Source organism: Amblyomma americanum, chromosome 2 (genome assembly GCF_052857255.1).
Source record: "Amblyomma americanum isolate KBUSLIRL-KWMA chromosome 2, ASM5285725v1, whole genome shotgun sequence".
NCBI lineage: Eukaryota > Metazoa > Arthropoda > Arachnida > Ixodida > Ixodidae > Amblyomma > Amblyomma americanum.
The window spans coordinates 183,695,519-183,718,835 of NC_135498.1; the positions used below are offsets into that span (position 1 = coordinate 183,695,519).

At 49.9% G+C, this 23,317-nt stretch overlaps 1 protein-coding gene across 1 annotated transcript in view; it reads right to left on the reverse strand.

The window, feature by feature from the left end:
* LOC144122067 (fatty-acid amide hydrolase 2-like) overlaps window positions 1–23,317 on the reverse strand; it is an 80,603-nt gene that overhangs the window by 21,641 nt on the left and 35,645 nt on the right. Inside the window, exons 2-3 of the mRNA XM_077655581.1 lie at window positions 20,726–20,939; window positions 6,965–7,174 (exon numbers count right to left, since the gene is read on the reverse strand). Coding sequence (XP_077511707.1) covers window positions 6,965–7,174; window positions 20,726–20,939 — 424 coding nt within the window. The remainder of the gene's footprint in view (window positions 1–6,964; window positions 7,175–20,725; window positions 20,940–23,317) is intronic.

Genomic DNA, 23,317 nt, shown 5'->3' on the forward strand with positions numbered 1-23,317 from the left:
GCGCCCCAAGAGAATACAAAGTGAGCAGTTATTCACACCTTTAGGCACCTAATCAATTAAAAGCTGTTGTCGAACTTTCTTGCGAAAGCTGTAAGCAGGCATATTTATCTTCGGAACTGAATTCCATTCGGTAGAATTCTACCGCGGGTGTGTTCCAAAATACTCACACCAAAATTTTCAATTTGAAGCCCATATCCGCGTTACTGCGCTTGAAAGACGGTGACAACGAGCGCAAAACTCGTCCCGCCGTGAAACCGCGTTTCGCGTACTAACGGCGTAGGGAAACTGGTGAAGCCGATCACAGTTTCCCTTTAATTTCCGGCTATATATAGATGCAAAACTCAGCGGAAAGGCTAGCTGCATCACACCAGGCGGCAGTTACGAGCGGGCTGCCAACGCCTTGCTATATACGTAAATGCATCGGAAGCCGCGTGCTCTAGACGAATTCAACTAACTGGGGTAGTGTATAGAAATGCAACCGCCTCTATGTATCCAAATATAAATATTCACACTACTCGCAGTGGCTAAATTAGTTTATAAATGTACTTGACCTATTCAGGTGCGTGCGAGCGATAATTACTATTTAAGTGTGTGTCGCCCTGAGAGCATAACTTATGTGGAGAGGTCGCTTTCACGTACTTCAGAGCGCAAAATATAAGAAATCTGTGGAGATTAATTTTGAACGCCCTATATAACAATGTTACACACACTGTGTGAGCATTACAGTATGCAGAGTTCCCGCCAAATCTAATGCAAGTTGTCGTTTTCTGAAACACCCCTCACCTTCGAACCCACATCAACGGCTGACCGGTAAAAAATACGGAGAGCTCTTAATAATACTTACGCGCTCTGAATGCAAAAGCAGTTTTTTATTTTCATTTCCATTTTTATATTTTAGTTATTTCCAAATGTTTCCTCTTCCTTTCTAATGACAAACCTACTTATTAGCCTACTGTCGTAAGGCAATGCGTATGTTAGGTCCACCTTTATTCGCCAAGAAGCAACGCGGTTTTGCGGTCTATGGTTAGCATTCTCGCCTTCACTTTTCTCTGGTGTCACTTGTGTGTTTTATTGGGGAGATGAATAGTTTCTGCCCGCTTAATCGCGGCTGAAAGCTCAAAACCGCCAGACCCCACCCCGTGATCGCGCACGCTACCGAGCGCACGTCGACCACGGCGGGCCTTGCTCTGAGGGAGCAAAGGAACGACACATTGGCTGACACAAACAGGCATTTATTGCTACAGCTACAATAACACCAAATAGCAACAAGGTACGCTAATGAATCAAGGTCGTCTGACTCACCAGCAAGGTTACGAGCGAATGTTCGCCCATGCTAGGGCAAGGGATACTCCGTAGGCCGGACGGGACGAGATACGGGAGCGAGTCTCCCCGTCGCTTCCTCGCCCCGCTGGCGAAGATCGGAGCCGCGAGCGATACGTCCGCTCGCGCCGACGATCCCAGCCGAAGAGCCTCATGCCCTCTCTTGCTAGTTAATGTAACTGACAAGGGAATGTGTTCCTCCTCAAGGCGAGGCTGCTGCTGCACGGTGCCTCGCGGGAAAGCAAACACAGGGGACTGCAGGGCAGGTCCCCACACACTGTGATGTCATCTGGGATTTCTGGCACCACTGCTGGTAGTCAACGGCGACGCTGGATTTCGTTAGCGATGATCCACACAATGCTTCTGCATTAATAAGCTTTGAGATATGTGACGTTTAACGTTCTGAATCAGCAGCCGGAATATGAAAGGCATCGCACCGTGGAGAGCATTTCCACCGCGTGAAGTAATTCCTTACCGCACGTTAACATTGCAGAGCACACGGGCGTTTCTGCATTTCGTGCCCATCGAAATTCGGCTGCCTTTAGTCGGTATTCGACTAGGCGGGAAAAAGAGCCTTAGTCGCTGAACTCCTGTGGTGATAAGCGTGCCTGACCTCCAAAGTCCCCCTCCTTAGCTACTTAGTGTGGAGAAATGGGCTCATACACGCGCAAGTACAATAAACCACGTGGTAACTTTGCTGCAATGGCGTGACGAAGCGCATCACAATAAATTCGATTGAAACAAGGAAAACGCCAGCAAACAAGTGCGGAAAACAAGAAACGCAGAAAGCAGTGACCCACTACTTAATTCTGGTAAGCGGAAAATAAAACACGCTGTCATATCGAGATCTTTGGGAGGGCCCCTGTCTCCCATTTCACATTACATACCCTCTAGTCATTATGGAATCATTACCCTAACGACCGCCCCGTTCCAACTCACGGTGTATGACACTATCGCGCCCACAGCAGAGCCCTTGCAGAAATCAATAACGAGTTTCTTTCCTCTCGTTTTTCGTGTCATTCTGTGATCTCAAAACATGAGCACTAGCACACTAGAAAGCTGACGAGAAACGCAATGTCCTTTTTGTCATTGATGGAGGACAACAGTGTGCCAAGAATTCCGTACACATTCAGGAAGTGACTATCTAGATTGTGATTATGCGTGCACTGCCGCAGTGCCAAACGAGCAGAACTAAAGTTAGCAGACATGCTGCGTCTTGATGGTTATTTCTGCCATACGTAAGAGGAAGAAAATTTCCGTGACGCACTGAAGACTTCTTAACCCTTAAGCGTCTCCACATCAACAGGTACAAGTCTAGCTTTTTACAGAATTGTCGTCACCCGCGGGCTGTAGCCACGCAACTAGGCCTACGGCAACTAGGCTTTATACAATTTGATCAAAATTAAGCTTTTATGAATTCCTAGAACAATGCACTCAGTGGTGCTGCCACGGCGACCCAAATTGAGATAATTATCGTCACCGGCAGGCACATAATTAACTTAATTCGTTTAATGACCTTTTCACTGCCTCCAGTAAGCGGGGCGTGTTTATATTGGAAACTCCTCCCATACAGTTGCATTTCGTAGAATCCTCCCAGCAGCAGTGTGTGTTTGAGATATTCGTATTCAAATTTTCAGCTCAATCCGCGCAATTGCGACGCAAGGCGGCGGCGCTCAATGCCAAACTCCTACCGGCAATACGCCGCGTGAACGACCGGTTAAGCCGATAACTGTTTCCCTTTCACTGTAGGCTATCGAAATCGAAGCGTTGTATCGAATGATATACTCTCTTAGACGTTGAGTGTTGACTGTGGCTGTGAGTATACCGTTTCTCGACGCTCATTGCTTTTGAATTTGTTGTGTATAATGAGTATATCACTACCGTGTGGTACGAGCTCACGCATCTTTGGTCTGCTTTGTAGCTTTGTATCCCCTCCCCCCAAATGTAATGCCGGCGGGCGCTGTGGGTACTTAATAAGTGAAGAGGCCGATGCAACAGCTGCGTCACATTAGGAAGGAGTTTCGCGTCGACTTCCACTGCCTTGCATGCGCAATTACACAATATCAATGGAAACTTTGGGGGTGAATATTTCGGAACACGCGTGCTCTAAAGAGTTCTACCAAATGGAGTAATCTAGAAATGCGACCGCCTCTATGTTTCCACTATCAAGATTCACGCTAGCCTCCATGGCTGAAAGTTCATTAATTATTTCAGTTAATTATGTGCCAGATAGTGACAATTATCATCTCACGTTGTGTCCGCCTTGACTCATAGTTTATGCGCAAAGGTGGACTTCAGGCACCATTCAGTGTCCAATTTTAAGAGATCCTGAGAGCTTAATATTGAACACCCTGCAGAATCTCCTCGTACTAAAGAGAACAAAAATTTATGGCGGTACCTTTAAAGAGTCTCCGGAAGAAGCTGTGTCCCTATTTCCAAGCTTTCTGTACGGACGTCCAGTATATATAGTCCTTCCTGTGGGCGTGTTTGGTTTGTTTCTCGTTTTTGGTTAAGCCGCTACTTCTCACGAATGCTTTAAATCGGCACTTATACGCGCCTGTAAAATGACACCGCATTGGGATGATCCTGCACGCGCATTTCGCGAGTCATCCGGCACGCGCAGTTTGGAACGAAATGTCAAGCACACCTGAACCACAGCGGCTGCGTTTTTATGGAGGCAAAACGCTAAGGCGCGCGTGTGCTGTTCGATGTCAGTGCACGTTAAAGATCCCCAGGTGGTCGAAATTATTCCGGAGCCCTCCACTACGGCACCTCTCTCTTCCTTTCTTCTTTAACAACCTCCTTTATCCCTTCCCTTACTGCGCGGTTCAGGTGTCCAACGATACATGAGACAGATACTGCGCCATTTCCTTTCCCCAAAAAATAATTATTATTGTGCACCTTTGAGAAAAGTGAAAATCACGTTTAGAGGGAACACGGCTCCGCGTGTGCGCCGAGAACCATAGCGACCACGCAAGCCAGTAGTAAACCCGTGCAAAGGGGCAGAGAACACGAAGCACCACGTCAAGGCCCCTCTTCTCGAGAACCACTCTGCATTGATTCATGAACGGGTTAGATGCAATGGCACTCCGCAGGTACGTGGCAACGCGGAGCCGTGTTTCCTCTAAGTGCGATTGGCCCTGTACGTCGGCTGTCCTGTTGCCACGGTTGATGCTTCAGTGGCAGTTCCAGTGACCAATGCGTGGCGGGCAAGGCAGCAAGCGCCTTCCATTCGTCGTGCTCATGCCTGTTCACAATGTTCATACCGGTGGCGCCTATTATCGGCCATGGATAAAAAAGAAAACTCTCCAGCAAAACACCTTCAATACATTTCTCCAAAAGAGACAAAATAGCGCTAACCGCCATTTTTTTTTTCGAATTCGTTACAGAACAACATCCCCAAGGCCTTTAAAAGTGCGCCAAAGGTATTCATCTCTGCCGTGAAGCTCGTCTTAGTCTTCCGACAATTTTCACAAGACAATAAAAAGTTGTTGAATGTTTGATGGCATTGGTAGCGGAATAGCATTCGTAGCAGAATATTTATTTGGTAGGCAAAAGTAACAGACTCCCCCTCCAAGTTCCGAGCCCTGCCCCCTTGCGTGGGGGCGCTACCTGACAAATCACTTCTGGTGTCAAGAATGGTGCAGTGAGCCCTTTTCGAAAGCAGAAGTGCTTTGTTAGGTGGCACCCCCACGCAGATTGGCACGGGTCGGAACTTTGAGGCGGTGGGGGAGCAGTCTGTTACATTTGCCCCCGATATTGCATGTACGCGCCAATTCGATCCACGATTTACGGATACTTAAAGTATATTCAATCAGGCGTGAATTACCAGCCCTCGGCATTAACGGGTTAAATTCTATGCGCAATTCTGAAGCTGATCGTAAGTCACGCTACGGAAAGCGGCGCCTTCGCTTTCGTGAAGTGGAGCGCGAATAGCATTTTCTTCCAAGACCGATTCGAATACGAATAGTGTGGCTTTGCTATGATTAGAATACGAATAGTGTAGGCAGACAACGAATCGAATACGAATCGAATATTTTTATGAATATTCGCTACTAGTGCAGACATCCCTACAAAAATAAAACTCGTATGCAACAGCGGAGCGCTACTGGCGGCGCTGCGGAACTGCGCTATGACATGCGGAGTTATGGCTACATCACCATCATCAGCCTGACTACGTCCACTGTAGGGCAAAGGCCTCGTCCACGTCTCTCCAATCAACCCTGTCCTTTGACAGCTGCGGCCACCGTATCCACCCACCTAACCTTCTGCCGCCCCTGCTACGCTTGCCTTCTCTTGAAATCCACACCGTTACCCTTACAGACTAGCGGTTATCTTGCCTTCGCATTTAATGCCCTGCCCAAGCCCATTTCTTCCTATTGATTTCGACTAGGATGTCATTATGGCTACACGGAGCTGTCAGAAACGAACTAGGGGGAACGCAACACCAAGTCGTCAGAGAGGTTTAGTATAGCGCGATCCGACCCGCTTCTGAGAGAAGCCACCGCGCATGCGCAGGTCGTTACGAGGCGGCTATATGGCTTCAGGTGCCGGCAAGCTGCGCGTGCGCCTGCCACATCAGGACCAGCCAGCGCATGCGCACTGGCGGGGAGCAGAAGCAGATCGTGTCAGCGGGTCGCGCTAGGCTATAGCTTTACAATATATTAAACCTATGACCGTCATATAAAGCGTATAGTAAAATTACCATTCGCAACTGACGACAACAGCTTATAAACCGTAACACACCGTGCCACAACCACGTTTGAGCCATGGACTCCGAGATCTGGCATCAGGGCAGTGTCTGCTGAACTTGCCTGAGCACTGCTGCAACACGCAATTTTAAAAGCGATGTACGAGTAATGTTAGCGCCGCCACACGAATGCACCACGTTATGGAGTTCAACCCTCATCCCGCGTAGACCGATAGCTGCTGCACGCTTTAATGCATCGGAGTACAGCCCCCCTTTTTAAATAGTCTTCAAAGGAAACAACAGCTTGTCTCATTCGAAATTCGTTCCAACGGTTCGAAAGCCCTTCAAAAACTTCGAATGTATTAGATTTGTTGGGAATAATTTTTACCGTTCACCTTTTTATTCGTTCGGCGACTCGAACAGAAGGCTATTCGATTCGCAACTCGAAATTCTCAAATATTCGCGTGCCTCTCCTTCCTGAATAACGCGCCCCCCTTGAACGCCGTGTACTGTACATTCATGCAAGGTCGCGAAACTGGCGATGTTGCTCTCTTTTCAACCTGATACGAACAACACAGTATGACGATGATTGTGGACGGCTTGAAAGCTGCGTGCAGCCGCATATTACGATTGTTATGCCTGCAGGAAGAGCTAGTGTTTGCTTTACTCTTTGCTTATTCTTTCGATCTTCCTTACAAATTGGCGGCAAGTGATGGGTGCTCACGTGTACATGTCCGAAACGTCGACACACAATAAACCTCTGTCTAAATTAAACGTTTCTAAACTTTGCATTCTACCTCTAGCAACCAAATACGTTTATATTTCTAAACTATATATATATATATATATATATATATATATATATATATATATATATATATATATATATATATATATATATATATATATATATATATATAATCCCTCGCAAAATAGAGAGATGTGAAAGCGTACCGCTGCTGCCGCCAGCCGTGCGCCGCGTGTCGTGCGGGTTGTTGGTGCGGCCGTACAGCTTGTTGAAGGACTCGGTCCAGAGGCACAGCTCCGGAGTGTTGGTCGTCGCCACCGGGATCGCGCCGGCGTCGCGCAGTTGCCGCACCACCTCGGCGTCGCGGTCGGCGCGCTGGCCCCGCCACGCCGGAAGACCCACGTCTGCCACCAGGCCTGCGACCACGGATAGAGCATGGCCGTGGGGCACAGCTACAGTCACGTTCAACATCGAAACAAAGACAAGGACAAACAAAGCAAGGACGAGGACAAAGAGGTTTGTAAACGAACATCTTCCTGCTCAGAACATTACCCAAGAAAGCGACTACTGAAAGCTTACAAAATGAATGATCGCTACGTGCCTGCTGTCACTTCGGGCTTAGCCATTCTGTTAATTTTACGTCCCAAAGCGACTAAGGCTATGAGGGACGCCGTAGTAAAGGGCTCCGGAAATTTCGACCACCTGGGGTTCTTTAACGTGCACTGACATCGCACAGCACACGGGCCTCTAGAATTTCGCCTCCATCGAAATTCATCCGCCCCGGCCGGGATCGAACCCGCGTCTTTCGGGTCAGCAGCCGAGCGCCGTAACCCCAGAGCCAACGCGGGGGATTTTTTTCCCCTTATTTTTGCGTATTTGTTTAACAACAGTTTCATGTCCAATATGAAACACCAAAGCACAATGCAAAGCACTAAGTCTGTATCTCCATTTCGTGTGTATTTTCTGCGTTGAATATGTTGCGCTCCTAAATGGGAGCAAGAAAGGTGCAGACTCTTCGTCAGACATTTGTCTGCCTTTTGGTCTGCCCCCCAGGCAACCGTCTGTAACTACGTTGCCCAAATATTGACTTGACGACGTGCGACAACCCTGTGCAGCGCGCAAATTAAGTTCGCTTACGGGGTATGCACTTCGACACCTGGAGTGACACATTTGGCTTTACTCTGCTAAACGGGAAAGCAGAGTAGTGCACTTATAGTGCGAACAGTGGTGGTAGAAAATGGCCGGAATTTTGAAAAAGTAGGTGAAAAAACAAATCTTCCTAAAAATTGATTCTTTGACACGGCAGAACTTACACTAGCGACTAACTTACACTTTTTAACAAAGAAAAAGGAAAAGCATTTGTGTTATTCCGGTATCTCATGCAAAGACAGGCCAGGACGAGTTCCTAGACTATCTATCTAACAAACAATGTGGCGGCGTGCAGTGGGGCAGAAAGCAGCTCGCAAAAAAGACGAGTTCACGGTAATCGCCGCGTGTAGGAAAACAAGATCGCGCCTTTGGAGATAATAAAACAGTGTTCAATGGTTTCAGGTACATCGCACGGAGGACAGTTAACAAAAGATACAAAGATATTTTGCTTATGGAGCGACATGTGTTCAAGCAGACTTAGGTGTGTAATTTCTAAAAAAACGTTTGGTGCAAGGAGAAATCGGCATTTTGTATACTGAGCCGGAGATCCAGTGTTCCAACCCGGCCGCGGCGTCCGAGTTTGGATGGAGGCGAAACGCGAAGGCGCCCGTGTGCTGTGCGATGTCAGTGCACGTTAAACATCCCCAGGTATTCGAAATTATTCCACAACCCCCCACTACGGCACGACTATCACTAACAGCTTCTACCCTTCCCTTACGGCGCGGTTCGAGTGTCCACCGAGATGTGCAGCAATTACTGCGCCATTTCATTTCTTCAAAAACCAATTTTATGTTATTTATTTTTTACTCGCATTACCACATCGTGACGCTTAAGACTAGTAAACAGAACGGTGCAGCAGTGGCGGAAAAAACATAGTTATCAATTTCTTCTTAGATTCTTGCGCGGCACAGAATATATGTACTCGTTAGAAAACCGAACTGTCACAAAACGCACCGAAATATAAACTTTGTGCGCGAATCCGTGTAAAGAGGGACAATCAGTAATATTTGAAGAAACTACTAAGTTGATAAAAGTCATCACGGTGGCTCAGTGGTTATGGTGCTCGGCTGCTGACCCGTAAAAAAGCGGGTTCGATCCCGGCCTAGGCGGTCGCGTTACGATGGAGGCGAAATGGCACAGGCCCGTGTACTGTGCGATGTCAGTGCACGTTAAAGAATCACATGTGGCCGAAATTATCCGGAGCCCTAAACTACGGCGTCGCTCATAGCCTGAGTAGCTTTGGGATGTGACCCCAATAAACTATAAAATCAAACTAAGTTGGGAAGCAGAGTAATGAAGTTAACCTGGAAGAATGCTGTGATAATCGAATAGGAACAACTACTAAAAACAGAAGAAACGGGAAACTGTCTCACATACATGTGCATTAAGCCCAGTTCCACAGCACAAATAGGCCTGAAAAGTTATCACACCGCGGGGGAGGTTGTCTAGCGCACTGGTGGAGGGAAGAGTAAGGGTTAAGAAAAAGTTGATTTCACCTGCACCCAAAACCTTTCATTTTCGTTTACACTGCAGCTCTTTGCCCGTAAAAACGTGGCTGCAGGCGAAAACATTATTTGTGCTGTGGGGAGTCGACTGCTTTCTGTGTAAAAAGGATGAAACGAATGAGCACGTTTTCTTGGACTGTTTGACGCGGTTTATCCTTGGAATGTCCCGCAAAGAACTCTTAAGAAAGACTTTGCGCTTTCCCCCAAGGGCATTAGATACCTCCCAATTGAAAACGAGAATAGCGTTCCTTGCAATCTTTGTCATGGCTTTATGATTGCATAGTATATGGAGGAGCAGTATGGTGGTGCGTCACGCAGATAGTGACGAACAGCTAGTCAGATAAGAAGCAATTGAAAGATATATTGAAATAATCAAACTTGAGGATCCGGCACCTGACTGGCTTCTGCACATTGAAACCTTAAAGACAATTAGAGAATTTTAGCCTCTATATGTCAGTGACAGGTTGGCTGGCGGCTCCTTAACACTTATATGGTATGATTTCGTATGCAAAAAAAAAGGATGTCTAGCGGAGGGGTGGACCTAACAGGTAAGCAGTCTGAAGGTCACTGGTTCGAATCCTGGTGATAGTGTTTTTACTTTATCTAATATTATTAAATATTTACGGCCTTTTTTCTGCTCGTGATTTTCCGAGCCCAGTGTTTTGGAAGCAGACTAAAAGGAAGTTCAAAGATAGGCGCTGAGATTGAAACCACGGCTAGTGCCCAATTTCTGGTTTCGAGGACACTGGGATAGAGTTCAAGGAAACGACTTCGAGACTGAATTCACGGACAGTGGCGAATTTCCGATTCAAAGGAGATTCGAAAGCAGCTGTCCGGTGCTGCCTTCGGGCAGATCGCTTCGAGTTCAAGGGACATTCGCTATTCTATGAGGAGGGTGGTGCAATGAAATGTTCCACTAAGACTCGCCTATCCGTTCAATAGATTTTTACGCCTCAAAGAAACAGTATTCGCCGCCATCCACTAAATTAGGGCACGAATTTAAGGTATGCCCAAAGTCTTTTTCGACGCGTTTTTAGGGCACGCAGCGCAGCATACGCAGTGGGAATGCCAGTCATCCGCTAACGGTAACACGGTGCGCAGCAGGCACACTTAAGGTATCTATTGTTGAACGAGCTTCCACGCAAAAGCAAAAGTGTATTTCATTTTTTGATTTGCCTCTCGGGATCTTCCAAGTCCACTTTCGGATCTCCCGTTTGCGGAAGAAGGTATTCATGGCTCGTAAAGTCTTCTTTTCTGCGACCTCTACATTATAATAACTGCCCCCTTCCGCGCTATTCTTAGAACTGATTCTTTGGTACCCTACTGCCTGGTGTCTCGACTGTTTAGAAGCCCATCAGCACTCTGTACTGATGGGCTTTGCCTTGCTCATTGCCGATTCTACGTCTTAATACATCCTGTCGACTATCTCATCATAATATCTGAATGCAGATACGTATAGGCCTGCACAACCTCGAGTTTTACACCTTATTAGGCCTGATTACGATAACTACCACCATCACGTTAAAGCTGAAGAAATGGTCAGCTGTATACTTATCGACCCCGAAACTTAGACCTAGCTCTAGCCTGCCCGGGAAGTAATTATGGTACGTAAATTATGATGTTTTTATGTTATGACGATATTATTACTATCAAACTGTCTCACGCATTCATTCCTGTCTCCACAAGGAGGCATCGGGTTCAGCCTATAATCCTGAGAAAGCTACAATAATCGTCCAAAGCTGTCCTTTAATTCTCGTCAGGCCTCGCAGCGCTGTTTAAACTCTCTCCGCCAAAGAACAAAGTCAAAATTGGATACAACTGAGAGAGATTTACGCTAACATTGGTGACAGCTGCGGTCTGCCCCGCTATTCGAACAAGTGCGAGGATGGCGGTGTTAACCTCGGGCGTTGTGTAAAGCCCGGCGCAGTACCATTAATTTCGCTACAGTCGGCCGAGTCAAGCGCATGGAAAATTCTGTGACGTTGACAAATCGAACCCTTGTCACCACACCATACCCTTCGCGCGCGGAGTCATTCATCTTCAGTTCCGCCAGCCGAGAGACGCCCGAAATCTTTCAGGGCCACGCCAGACATACATTCCCGTTGTGTATCACTTGCGAGGGTTTGGCGGCCACCATAGTGCGGCTTGGGAATCAGAGTTAAAATTCAATATGGTAATAAGAACGCGCCGTGTACGCAATGCTGCAAGTCCAGCCCACCAGACTGGCAACTGAATGCGTAACCACTCACAATCACCACCGCGTTTCGACTGTACCTTGAAGGAAGAAGGAAGCTCCGACCCCTTCTTTACCGTGGCTGATTATATCCGGCATCGACTTCGACAGGAATGAGCATCGGATGTTATACAGCGACGCCGCATGGTATACTGAAACTGGCGCAACAGCACGAAGCGTTACAGCAAACGGCCGTTAAAATTTTCCACGGCTCAGCATTGCACCAACTTTTTCCGCCTTACGCAACAAGTTTCAAACCTCCCGCTCCCACCGTATTTTCAGCCTTCCTTTTTCTTCCTCTTTAGAGACTCCTCGAGAAGAGGATAGAGAGCAGCGTCGCAGCAGAAGACTTCCAGGCAACGGTCTCCCATCTTTCCGTCTACACAAATACGGCGCGACGACAGGCATTTCTCCCCGCTCAGCTCTTTTGTTCTCGAGTGGCAAGAGAAAACGAAAAAGAATTGCGCAACGCCGCCACTTCGCCTGAGAGGCGAATAGACCTGACGGCCCAGGGATAAAATCCCGGAGCACGTCTGCAAAGGCCCAATCTGCCTTCGTAATGGCTTCGCGCCATGCGTCCTCAGCACGGGTGAAGGGCGGAAATCGCGGCAGACGGACGCCCCACCGGAGGAAGCCGACGCAGCGAGACGGCCGCCGCGGTCGAAGCAAAGTGCCCCAGCAACGCAGCTGTATTACACGAGTCCTCTGCTACGCGCGGGGCAGCTGAAGAGAAAGCGACGCGCAGCTCAGCAGTAAAAGTGATCTGCGTCGCACCATACCATTCACACTCTATCGTAGCCTGGCGCAGCATATCGCTCACAGCTGTCGAAATCCAGGTCATGACTTGTTGGTTCCTTTAGGTACTCTCAGGTTATGAGCGCCGGTTTACCTGTACCTACTCTATCTACAGATGGAGGAAGGAGGCTATGTGATTTCCGTAGCGGCTGTATGCGTTGTTCGGCTTTAGCGTTGTACTGAATTAAATTGACCAAGCAGCTATTGTATCGCACTTTTTTTTTGTACCTCACGTGACTTATTCACGTCATAGCTGTTGAAACTGAAACCTTAAAAAGTTAAGGGGTAGGTTCAATTATATATTATTTAGCGGTCGTAGACGAATACTTCACGCTAATCGATGTATGCTAATGTCTAACGCTTCATTAGAAAGAGTGAAAAACACGCACCAACGAATTTTCCGTTTATTTTCCCTCCAAATTAGAAGGGAAATATTTCTCCAACACGTTACTGGGTATACTGTTTCAAAAAAGAACACTTCGGGTAACTAGGCTCACAGTGGTGGAGATAGGGATCGAATTCGACCACGTGGGGATTTTTGCCGAGCTAAACACTGTCAGTACACGGCGCGTTTATTTATTTCGTTTCCTTTGTACATACATTTTGTCTCCATGAAAACGCGGTTATCGCGGCGGGGAAACTTTTCCACCGCGAGTTACGGCTGCGATCCCCGGACACATACAGAGCATAGTGGTGGTTCAACAGCGCAAACGCACACAGACCAAGTAGGAGAAGAGACACACCAACCAGCGATGTGTGTATATATGACGTGCTTCTTCCTAATAAACAATCAGTTGTAAGTCAGCGCTGATTTGTGTGTCTCGTCTCTTACTTGGTTTGCGCGGTTGAACCACCACTATGCATCAACACCAACCAGCCCAATCTGCAGTTATTCTACATACAGAGCTGCCGCGAGGCTTCACGCATGTGCACGGCATCAAAACAACGGTGGCTTGTTTCGCCGACGAAGAAATACAGCATGCTGCACGAGGAAGGAGGCACGATGCCTGTCATATGCCGTACCTTCGCGGACCCCCGTGAGAAGGTACTTTTTTTTTCTTCATTCCTCCAAGAAAAACTCCATCACCGTAGCGCTGCTCCTAGGAAACCCACGCGAACAGCTCCGACCACTAGCCATTCAGCGCAGTTCAGACAATGTCTGGTTCCCGCTGCTGTTGCTCAATGGTTGTGGCACTCGGCTGCTGAGGCAGAGGTCGCGAGATCAAATCCTGGCCGCCCTATAGCTACGTTTCAGGGCAGCAGAAACGAAAAATATTATGGGCGCACTATAGTCGCCTTATGAGTAGAATGCGACAGTTTTATATTTCACATTTGTCGCAGCTTATGTTGCAACTTCTGTGTTTGTTTAACCGCCATATCTGGACTGCTAGCTGCTGTAGCACGTAACCGCTATGCTGTGACGGTGCCTGCATTTGCACATATATAACGTTTTTTTGCGATTTTTGACTTCCATTCTCTATTTAGGTTCTTATTTAGAAACTAGTTTCCCCACGACCAGGTAGGCAGGTTGAAATGACGTCACACAGTCACGTGACCTCTCTGATCGATAATTAATTTAATTACCGCCTGCCACGGTGGGAATGTTGTGAAGAAGTCACAAGGTCACATGGCCACTCTCGACCAATCACGGTGGCCCATCAGGGAGGCTGTGACGAGGTCACAAGGTCGCGTGACCTGTCTCGACCAAACAGCGAACGGGCATCGGCGGGGTTTTCGTTGGCACCTGCCATAGAGCGCACGTTTCGATGACGTCACAAGGTCACGTGACCTCTCTCGAGCAATCAGCGGATTTCGTGACATCGGGCATTGAGGAGATTCTCTTGTGACAACTCTTATGCAACGGCATTAAAACACCAGTGTGCTGTGCGATCTCAAAGTACATTAAAGAACACCTGGTGGTCGAGCGTAATTTGAAGTCCTCCCCAACACGACAACCTTTTCGCTTCTTCCTCCATCGGAAGAAACCAATTCCAGGTCTGGAGGCCCATGCAGTCTACAGTAGTGGCTGAAAGCATACATTCTAATTGCAAAAATCGCATTCAGGAAAGCCTATACTGTGATTCTCGGAATGTTGTCTTTGCGCTGCACTGTGGTGAGTGCCAAATGCCACACACAGAAACGACCGACTGGGCAGGTAACTGGCGGGGGTCAACGCCGTCAACATTATCCCAAATACGTACGCTGCAGGGTGAGGACATCTTATAAACAAAAACGTAGCATATTGCTACGGACGCTGGGAGGACGACGAAGTGGTTGGTAACGAAGACGACGCTGAGGTGCGCGCTTGTGTGCTGAGAGTCTACTCCAAGCCATCGGTTCCTTGCGTAGAAGGTTACCTCTGCTCTTTCTACTGCTGCTTCTAGCCGCCACGTATCATTTGGTGGAGGTTGCTAAATTCGATCCCCGACCTCAAGCTGGCTCTCCGTCGTGGCCGCCGTCTCGCCAACATGTCTACCGAGTCCGAGCCATCTCCCTCTTCGTCAACACCGCCAGCGGTCGTCGTCGCCCACCAATGCGAACCGGCCACGTTCTGCGGCACAGACGACGTTGATGTGGACGACTGGCTGGCCCTTTAAGAACGCGTCAGCACGCACAACAGGTGGGATCCAACGCTGATGCTCGCTAATGTGATATTTTACCTGACCGGCATCGCGAGAGTGTGGTTCGAAACCCACGAAGATGCCTTGACCTCATGGGACATATGTAAGCTGAAGCTCCGCGACCTCTTCGGAAAACCCATCGGCCGCCAACTCGCCGCCAAGAAGGCACTCGCGTCCCGCGCCCAAACTTCCTCGGAGCCATACATAGCCTACATACAAGACGTCCTCGCCTTGTGCCGTAAAGTTGATAAAGACATGTCCGAAGCAGATCCAGTTGGCCACATACTGAAAGGCATTGCCGACGATGCCTTTAATCTGCTTCTATGCAAAAACTTCCACGGTAGCTTCTGTTCTTGAGGTGTGCCGCCGTTTCGAGCAAGCCAAACACCGGCGCATTTCTCACCGTTTTGACCGGCTGCCGAACACTGCTGCTAGCTCCTCCTGTGAAGATCTGCCAACATTGCGGCAGCCTTCCGACCCGGCTAACTTAACCCGTATCGTGCGCCGCGAACTGGAGGCGATGACGCCCGCTGTTTCTTCCTTGCTACTGCCGGAAAACACCTTTGCCCTCATCCAAGCCGTCGTTCGCCAGGAGGTTGCGAACTTGGCCGTCCCTTCTCCTCGCGTCGTGGACAACGCTCATGCCAGCCCGGACCCTCCGGTGATCGCAGCTGCCACTTACAGTCGCAGCTTCTCGCCTCGGTACCGATATCGCAATCCTGCCGAATGGCGTACCTCTGATGACAGGCCGATCTGTTTTACCTGCTCTCGCGTCGGACACATCTCCCGTCACTGCCGCAGCCGTTGGTCCCTGCCACCTCGCCCCTACTCCTTCGTCGACCGCCGCAACGACTACGGCCCGCACCGCTTCACACCACGACCCGATCCGCTCCCTGACGAGCCTGCTCCGCACGCTCGTAGGTCCAGCCGCTCACCTTCCCCATTAGGCCGCCGCTCCCGTTCTCCTCCCACACGCCGCAACCCTTCTCCTTCGACCTCCCGTCATTTCTCGGAAAACTAGCCGATGCAGCCCCCGGAGGTGACGCTGCATCATTGACCCGGCCTGAAAATCCTCTCTTGACCCCCGCTGCCCAACGTAATCTCTTGAATGTTCTCGTGGATGGTGTCCCGGTCCTTGCCCTCATTGATACTGGCGCCCAAGTGTCTGTCCTGAGCTCTTCTTTGCGCCGCCGTCTGAAGAAAGCTTTAACGCCTGCCGCCATGTCCACGGTTCGCGTCGCCGATGGCAGCCCCGCTGCCGTGATTGGAATGTGCACTGCGAGAGTCAGCATTGCCGGGCGTCATATACCCGTTCTGTTCACCGTCCTGACCCGGTGCCCTCAGGACATAATCCTTGGCCTTGACTTTTTAACCGCCCATTCAGCTCTTATTGACTGTTCCTCAGGCCTTCTTCGATTGGATCTGCCCCTGTGCAATGACGACTCCACCAGCTCACCTCGCCTTCAATCCACCGAGTTTGCTCGTCTCCCGCCACAAACTGCTGTCTACATCCATCTGTCGCCTTCTCCTCCTGTCCCTGATGGAGACTACGTCGCCTGCCCTATCACCGCTGTGATTCTGAATCGTAATGTCCTCTTTCCCCACACCATTGACCACATCACCAACAACTGCACCTGCCTCCCTGTCCTCAACTTCAGCCTGTCCCCTCAGGTACTTCCGACCGGCATTTCCCTTGCTGATCTGTCCCCATTGACCGATTGCACAGTTTCTGTCCTGGCTCCTGACCCAACGACTGCCGTCTCCAATGTCCCTACATCGCAACCCTCCCGTGAGGACTCTATTTCCCGGATGATCGCGGCCGATCTGCCCTCTGCTGATTCTACAGCTCTTCACAGCCTTTTGTCCTCCTACAGTGATATTTTTGACTTTGGGGACCGTCCCTTGGGTAAAACCTCTGTTGTCACCCACCACATTGACACCGGCGAAGCCTATTCACGGACGGCCCTATAGGGTCTCCCTCGCAGAGCGCCGTGTTATTCAGGCAGAGGTGGACAAGATGCTGGCCCGCAACATCATCGAGCCTTCGAGTAGTCCTTGGGTGTCCCCTGTCGTGCTTGTTAAAAAGAAAGATCAAACCTGGCGATTCTGCGTCGATTACCGCCAACTGAATGCCGTCACAAAGAACGACGTCTACCCTTTGCCCCGAATTGACGACGCTCTCGACTGCTTGCACGGCGCCAGTTACTTTTCCTCCATCGATCTTCGGTCAGGGTACTGGCAGATCGCTGTCGATGAACGGGATCGGGAGAAAACCGCCTTTGTCACCCCGGACGGCCTGTACCAATTTAAAGTTATGCCTTTCGGCCTGTGCAATGCCCCTGCGACCTTCGAGCGCATGATGGATTCCCTCCTGCGCGGTTTTAAGTGGACGATATGCCTCTGCTACTTAGATGACGTGATTGTTTTTTCGTCCACATTCCAAAGCCACCTGCATCGCCTTTCAGCCATCCTTGCCGTCTTCCGCCGCGCTGGTCTTCAGCTGAACTCGAAGAAATGTACCTTCGGCCGCCGTCAGCTCAAGGTCCTTGGCCACTTGGTCGATTCTGCTGGGATCCAACCCGACCCCGACAAAGTCCGCGCCGTGCGTTCATTTCCTACACCGCGCTCCTCCGGTGATGTGCGCAGCTTTCTCGGCCTATGTTCCTATTTACGCCGGTTCATCCAGAACTTTGCGGAAATAGCCCGACCTCTTACCACGCTCCTCAAGAAGGACATCCCGTTCTCTTGGGGACACCCCCAAGCTGACGCCTTCAGAGCCCTTACCAGTGCCCTCACTGCTCCACCTGTGTTGGCGCACTTTGATCCTTCAGCCCCTACGGAACTTCGGACCGATGCGAGCGGCCATGGCATTGGTGCCCTACTTGCTCAGCGGCAACGCAACAAGCTTCGCGTTATTGCGTACGCCAGCCGTCTCCTTTCTGTGTCAGAGCGCAACTATTCTATCACCGAGCGGGAATGCCTCGCTCTGGTTTGGGCTATTGCAAAATTCCGCCCTTACTTGTTTGGGCACCCTTTCTCTGTTATCACGGATCACCACGCCTTATGCTGGCTTTCTTCGCTCAAAAACCCTACTGGCCGGCTGGGGCGCTGGGCTCTTCGCCTTCAAGAGTACACATTTTGTGTCGTCCACAAGTCCGGCCGCTTGCACCAGGACGCGGATTGCTTGTCCCGTTACCCTGTCGATCCGCCTTCCTCCAACGAATGCGAGGCTGACGCCTGCGTCTTATCCATCTCGGCCTTCCGCAACATTGCGCAAGAACAACGCTTGGATTCGTCGCTACGTTCCCTCATCGACCGCCTCACTGCCAACCGCTGTGATGCGTCCCTCGCCCCGTTTGTGCTCCATGAGAACGTCCTCTACCGGCGCAATATGCGGCCTGACGGCGCTGACCTCTTGCTCGTGGTCCCTCAACACCTGCGCAGCAGCGTCCTTGAAAAGCTTCATGACGTTCCCACGGCCGGTCATCTTGGAGTCTCCCGCACCTACGACAGCGTGCGCCGCCGCTTCTTTTGGCCCGGTCTATACCGTTCTGTCCGCCGTTATGTGGCCGCTTGCGAACTGTGCCAACGGTGGAAGACGCCCTCGGTTCTCCCTCCCGGGCACCTTCAGCCGATTCCCATCCCCGTAGACCCGTTTTCCCGTGTCGGCCTCGACCTGCTCGGCCCTTTTCCGGTGTCTGCTATGGGAAACAAATGGATCGCCGTCGCGACGGACTACTCCACGCGCTACGCTATTACTCGAGCGATCCCAACCAGCTGCGCAACTGATGTCGCTGACTTTCTCCTGCACGACGTCATACTCCACCACGGTGCTCCCCGTCACCTGCTCACCGATCGCGGTCGCTGCTTTCTTTCCAAAGTGGTCGCCGAACTCCTCCGCTCCTGCTCCGTCCGTCATCAATTCGCCAAGGCCTACCATCCGCAGACGAACGGCCTCACTGAACGTCTGAACCGTACCCTCACCTACATGATTTCCATGTACGTCTCCGACCATCACCGCGACTGGGATATTAGCCTCCCATTTGTTACACTCGCCTACAATTCTACGCGTCACGATACAGCCGGTTTCTCCCCTTTTTACCTTCTCTTTGGCCGCGATCCTTTGCTTCCCTTAGACAGTGTACTGCCCGCCACCGCCTCCACGAGTCCTTACGCTCGGGACGCCATCGCTCGCGCCGACGCTGCCCGTCTTGTCGCCCGCCAGCGGCTGTCGGCCTCCCAAGTCAATCAGAAACGACGTCATGACTGTCGCCGTCGTGAAGTCACCTACTCTCCTGGCTCCCTTGTGTTACTCTGGATCCCTTCCCGCCGTGTGGGCCTTTGTGAAAAACTGCTCCCCCGATATACAGGCCCTTATCGGGTCGTACGTCCGGTGACCGCGGTGACGTACGAGATCACCCCGCTACATCCGCCATCTCCGGCCGCTGCACCCCGCACCGACATTGTCCATGTGTCCCGCCTCAAACCTTACAACTCGCCGTCTAGCTGCCCTGTGTAGTGCGCACCGGGACGGTGCTTTTGCCGCGAGGGGGGGGGGGGGGGGGGGGTCATGCTACGGACGCTGGGAGGACGACGAAGTGGTTGGTAACGAAGACGACGCTGAGGTGCGCGCTTGTGTGCTGAGAGTCTACTCCAAGCCATCGGTTCCTTGCGTAGCAGGTTACCTCTGTTCTTTCTACAGCTGCTTCTAGCCGCCACGTATCAATATGGATGGGACGAAGAAGGGCGAAGACAGGACGGTTGCTACACTTACAAGTGAATAGAATGAAATGAGACGGTAAACCACACCCCATCCCAGAGCAACAACACGCATGCGCATGACATAAAACAAGGCAAAAACTAACTCATAATTTTAAAACGTGTGGAAAAAGAGCAAAAAAAATAAAATAGAAAGAACGATAGATGATAAAAAGTGTAAAAAAAGAAGAGAAATAGCGATGATAAAACGTGCGAAAAAGAAAAGAGAAAGAGCGGTAGACGATAAAACGTGTAAAAAAAAGAGAAAAGACAGAGCGAGGATAAAACGTGTGAAAAAGAAAAGAGAAAGAGCGATAGATGATAAAACGTGTAAAAAAAGAAAAGAGAAAGAGCGATGATAAAACATGAGAAAAAGAAAAGAGAAAGAGCGATAGATGATAAAACATGCAAAAAAAGAAAAGAGAAACGGCAATAGATGATAAAGCGTGTAAAAAAGGAAAAGAGAAAAGCGATAGATAATAAAACGTGTAAAAAAAGAAAAGAGAAAGAGCAATAGATGATAAAACGCCTTCCGCTGCCACCCCATCCCCGCAAACTTCGTAATGTCATCTGCCTGACTATATCGCCCTCTACTATGTTTCTCTTCCCTTGGAACTGACTCTGATTCCCTAAGTGCGCATCGGTTCCCTAACCAACTTTGCTATCTACGCGTCGCTATCTATCTACACACTGTCCTTCAGCTACACGTATCATTTTGCTTTCCACGGCTCCTTCCTTACGCTGTTCTTTCAAGCCTCTTGGCTAGCCTCTTGGTAAGATAGAAACATTATATAGTCTTCTCTTGACTGTTGCCAGTAAATGGCAATTTGGTGAGGCGGATATTGCGGCGAGTTGGACCATCGCTGACCAGCAAAGCGGCCTTCGCAAGCACGGAGGGTCACCCACCCTGGATCATCACTGAGTTCTTGGTTATGAAGGGGACGCCCAACAGCGGCTTGGTGCGCTCCAGCTCCTCGGGTGCGCTCTGCCTCGCCAACTCGTCGGCCGCGCGGGCCTCGGCGACGGCCTCTTCGAAACGCTCGTCCACGACGGCGTTCAGCAGAGGCTCCACTTCGCGCATACGCCGCTGGTAGGCGCGGATCACCGCCTCGCTGCTCACCTGCGCCAGGGGAAAGCAGGACCTGCAGGGGCTGTCCTGCTACCAGCAGAACACTGCGCCAGCTGCACGACTGGGCTTCCGCAGAACAGAACAGAGCTGAAGGAGCATTGCGTTTAAATAGCTGACATTCCTAAACGCTCTTTTAGTACATAAACGCTGGCGAAATTGTGGAACGAGGCAAGGCAAAAAAAAAAAACATGGGGCCTTCTTAACCACGTTCGTAAAGAAGTAAATTACATAGCGTATAGAGGTTGGCCCACCCCAAGACTCTAAGGAACCCCAAATTTTGGAAATACGCCTACCTCAGAAAATGAAATAAAGTAGATTAGTGGGTGGATTTTGGTTGATTACTCCGAGCTTCTAGGGTGGATTAAGGTGGAATACCGTGAAATAGTGGGTGTATTAAGGAGGAAGAGTGGGTCGGGTAACAATAAGCCCGTATAATAATGCAATGCAAGGTGCTCGAACATTCTAGCCCTCGTATTTTCAAATTTGTCAGTGCTGATGACGTCATGACACTCTTGACCATTCAGAGAATTTTGGTTACGGAAAAAACAGGTGTTTTCGCAACACGACAACATAAATGCTCTCGCATTAATATGTTGGTCTTGCACGTCCGCTCTTCTTGATGAAGCTGAAAATTTCTTATGAAGAAAGGGAAGGCGCAGTTTCTCCCTCATTCTCGGTGAACACATCTATCGCACAGTGATGGAAGAGTAGAAAAAGAGGGAGTAAAAGAAAGATGAGAGAAAAAGGTACTTCAATGAAAAACTCCGTAGTGGAAGGCTCCGCAATAATTTTGACCACATGGGGATCTACAACATCCAGTGGCATCACAACAGCAAACGGGCGCATTTTGAAATAGGTTTTTTTCGAAGTAATAGTCTCACCAGTACATGTGGACACCTCAACCGGGCCCCAAGTGTAGAGAGGAATGTGGGAGAATAATATTAATAATAATAATAATATTAATAATAATAATTGGTTCTTGGTGGAAAGGAAATGGCGCAGTATCTGTCTCATATATCGTTGGACACCTGAACCGCGCCGTAAGGGAAGGGATAAAGGAGGGAGTGAAGGAAGAAAGGAAGAAAGAGGTGCCGTAGTGGAGGGCTCCGGAATAATTTCGACCACCTGGGGATCTTTAACGTGCACTGACATCGCGCAGCACACGGGCGCCTTAGCGTTTTTCCTCCATAAAAACGCAGCCGCCGCGGTCGGGTTCGAACCCGGGAACTCCGGATCAGTAGTCGAGCGCCCTAACCACTGAGCCACCGCGGCGGGTCAATGTGGGAGAGAAACAAGAAATAGAGAAAGAGATGCCGTAGTGGAGGGCTCCGGAATAATTTCCTGGGGATCTTTGGCGTGCACTGACATCGCACCGCAAACGGGCGCCCTCGCGTTTCGCCGCAACCGGGTTCAAGCCCGGGAACTCAAGCTCAGTAGCCGGGAGCTCTAACCTCTAAGCCACCACGGCGGGTAACACCCTCGCGTTCAGCTGTAATTTTTTTGTGCGGCACCGTGGCAGGCGGCAGTTAAATCAACGATTGCTCGCGAGAGGTTGCATGGGAAAAACAACCTCGGTATCACAAGCCCCACCGGTGGCAGCACCTACGATCACAGTGCAAAGGCCCATCGCTTAACCGCTTCACCACTGCGGTGGTAGTGGGGTGAGGACTCTCAGCGATCTGTAAAGCTGAGAATGACCAATTCTGCATATGTTGACCCATTAACACTATCGCTTGACATCCTTAAGGGGGAGCTTAAGTGTCCCCCTTAGGACTTTTTTTGCAATTTGTAGGGCACCCGCGAGCTACCAGATCTTGTCCTTGGCTTCAGTCGGACTCGGCGGATCACCAACGGTGGCTTTCAAGTTCGTCTATACTCACTGGCATATTAATAATGATAGTGGTTGTTTATTAAAATAATAGTAAAAAGGAAGGATATAATTGGTTTTGGGGGAAAGGAAATGGCGCAGTATCTAATATATCGTTGGACACCTGAACCACGCCGTAAGGGAAGGGATAAAGGAAGGAGTGAAAGAAGAAAGGAAGAAGATGTGCCGTAGTGGAGTAATAATAATAATAATAATTGGTTTTGGGGGAAAGGAAATGGCGCAGTATCTGTCTCATATATCTTTGGACACCTGAACCGCGCCGTAAGGGAAGGGATAAAGGAGGGAGTGGAGGGCTCCGGAATAATTTCGACCACCTGGGGATCTTTAACGTGCACTGGCATCGCACAGCACATGGGCGCCTTAGCGTTTTTCTTCCATAAAAACACAGCAGCTGCGGTCGGGTTCGAACCCGATAACTCCGGATCAGTAGTCGAACGCCCTAACCACTGAGCTACCGCGGCGGGTCACTGGCGTCTTAAAA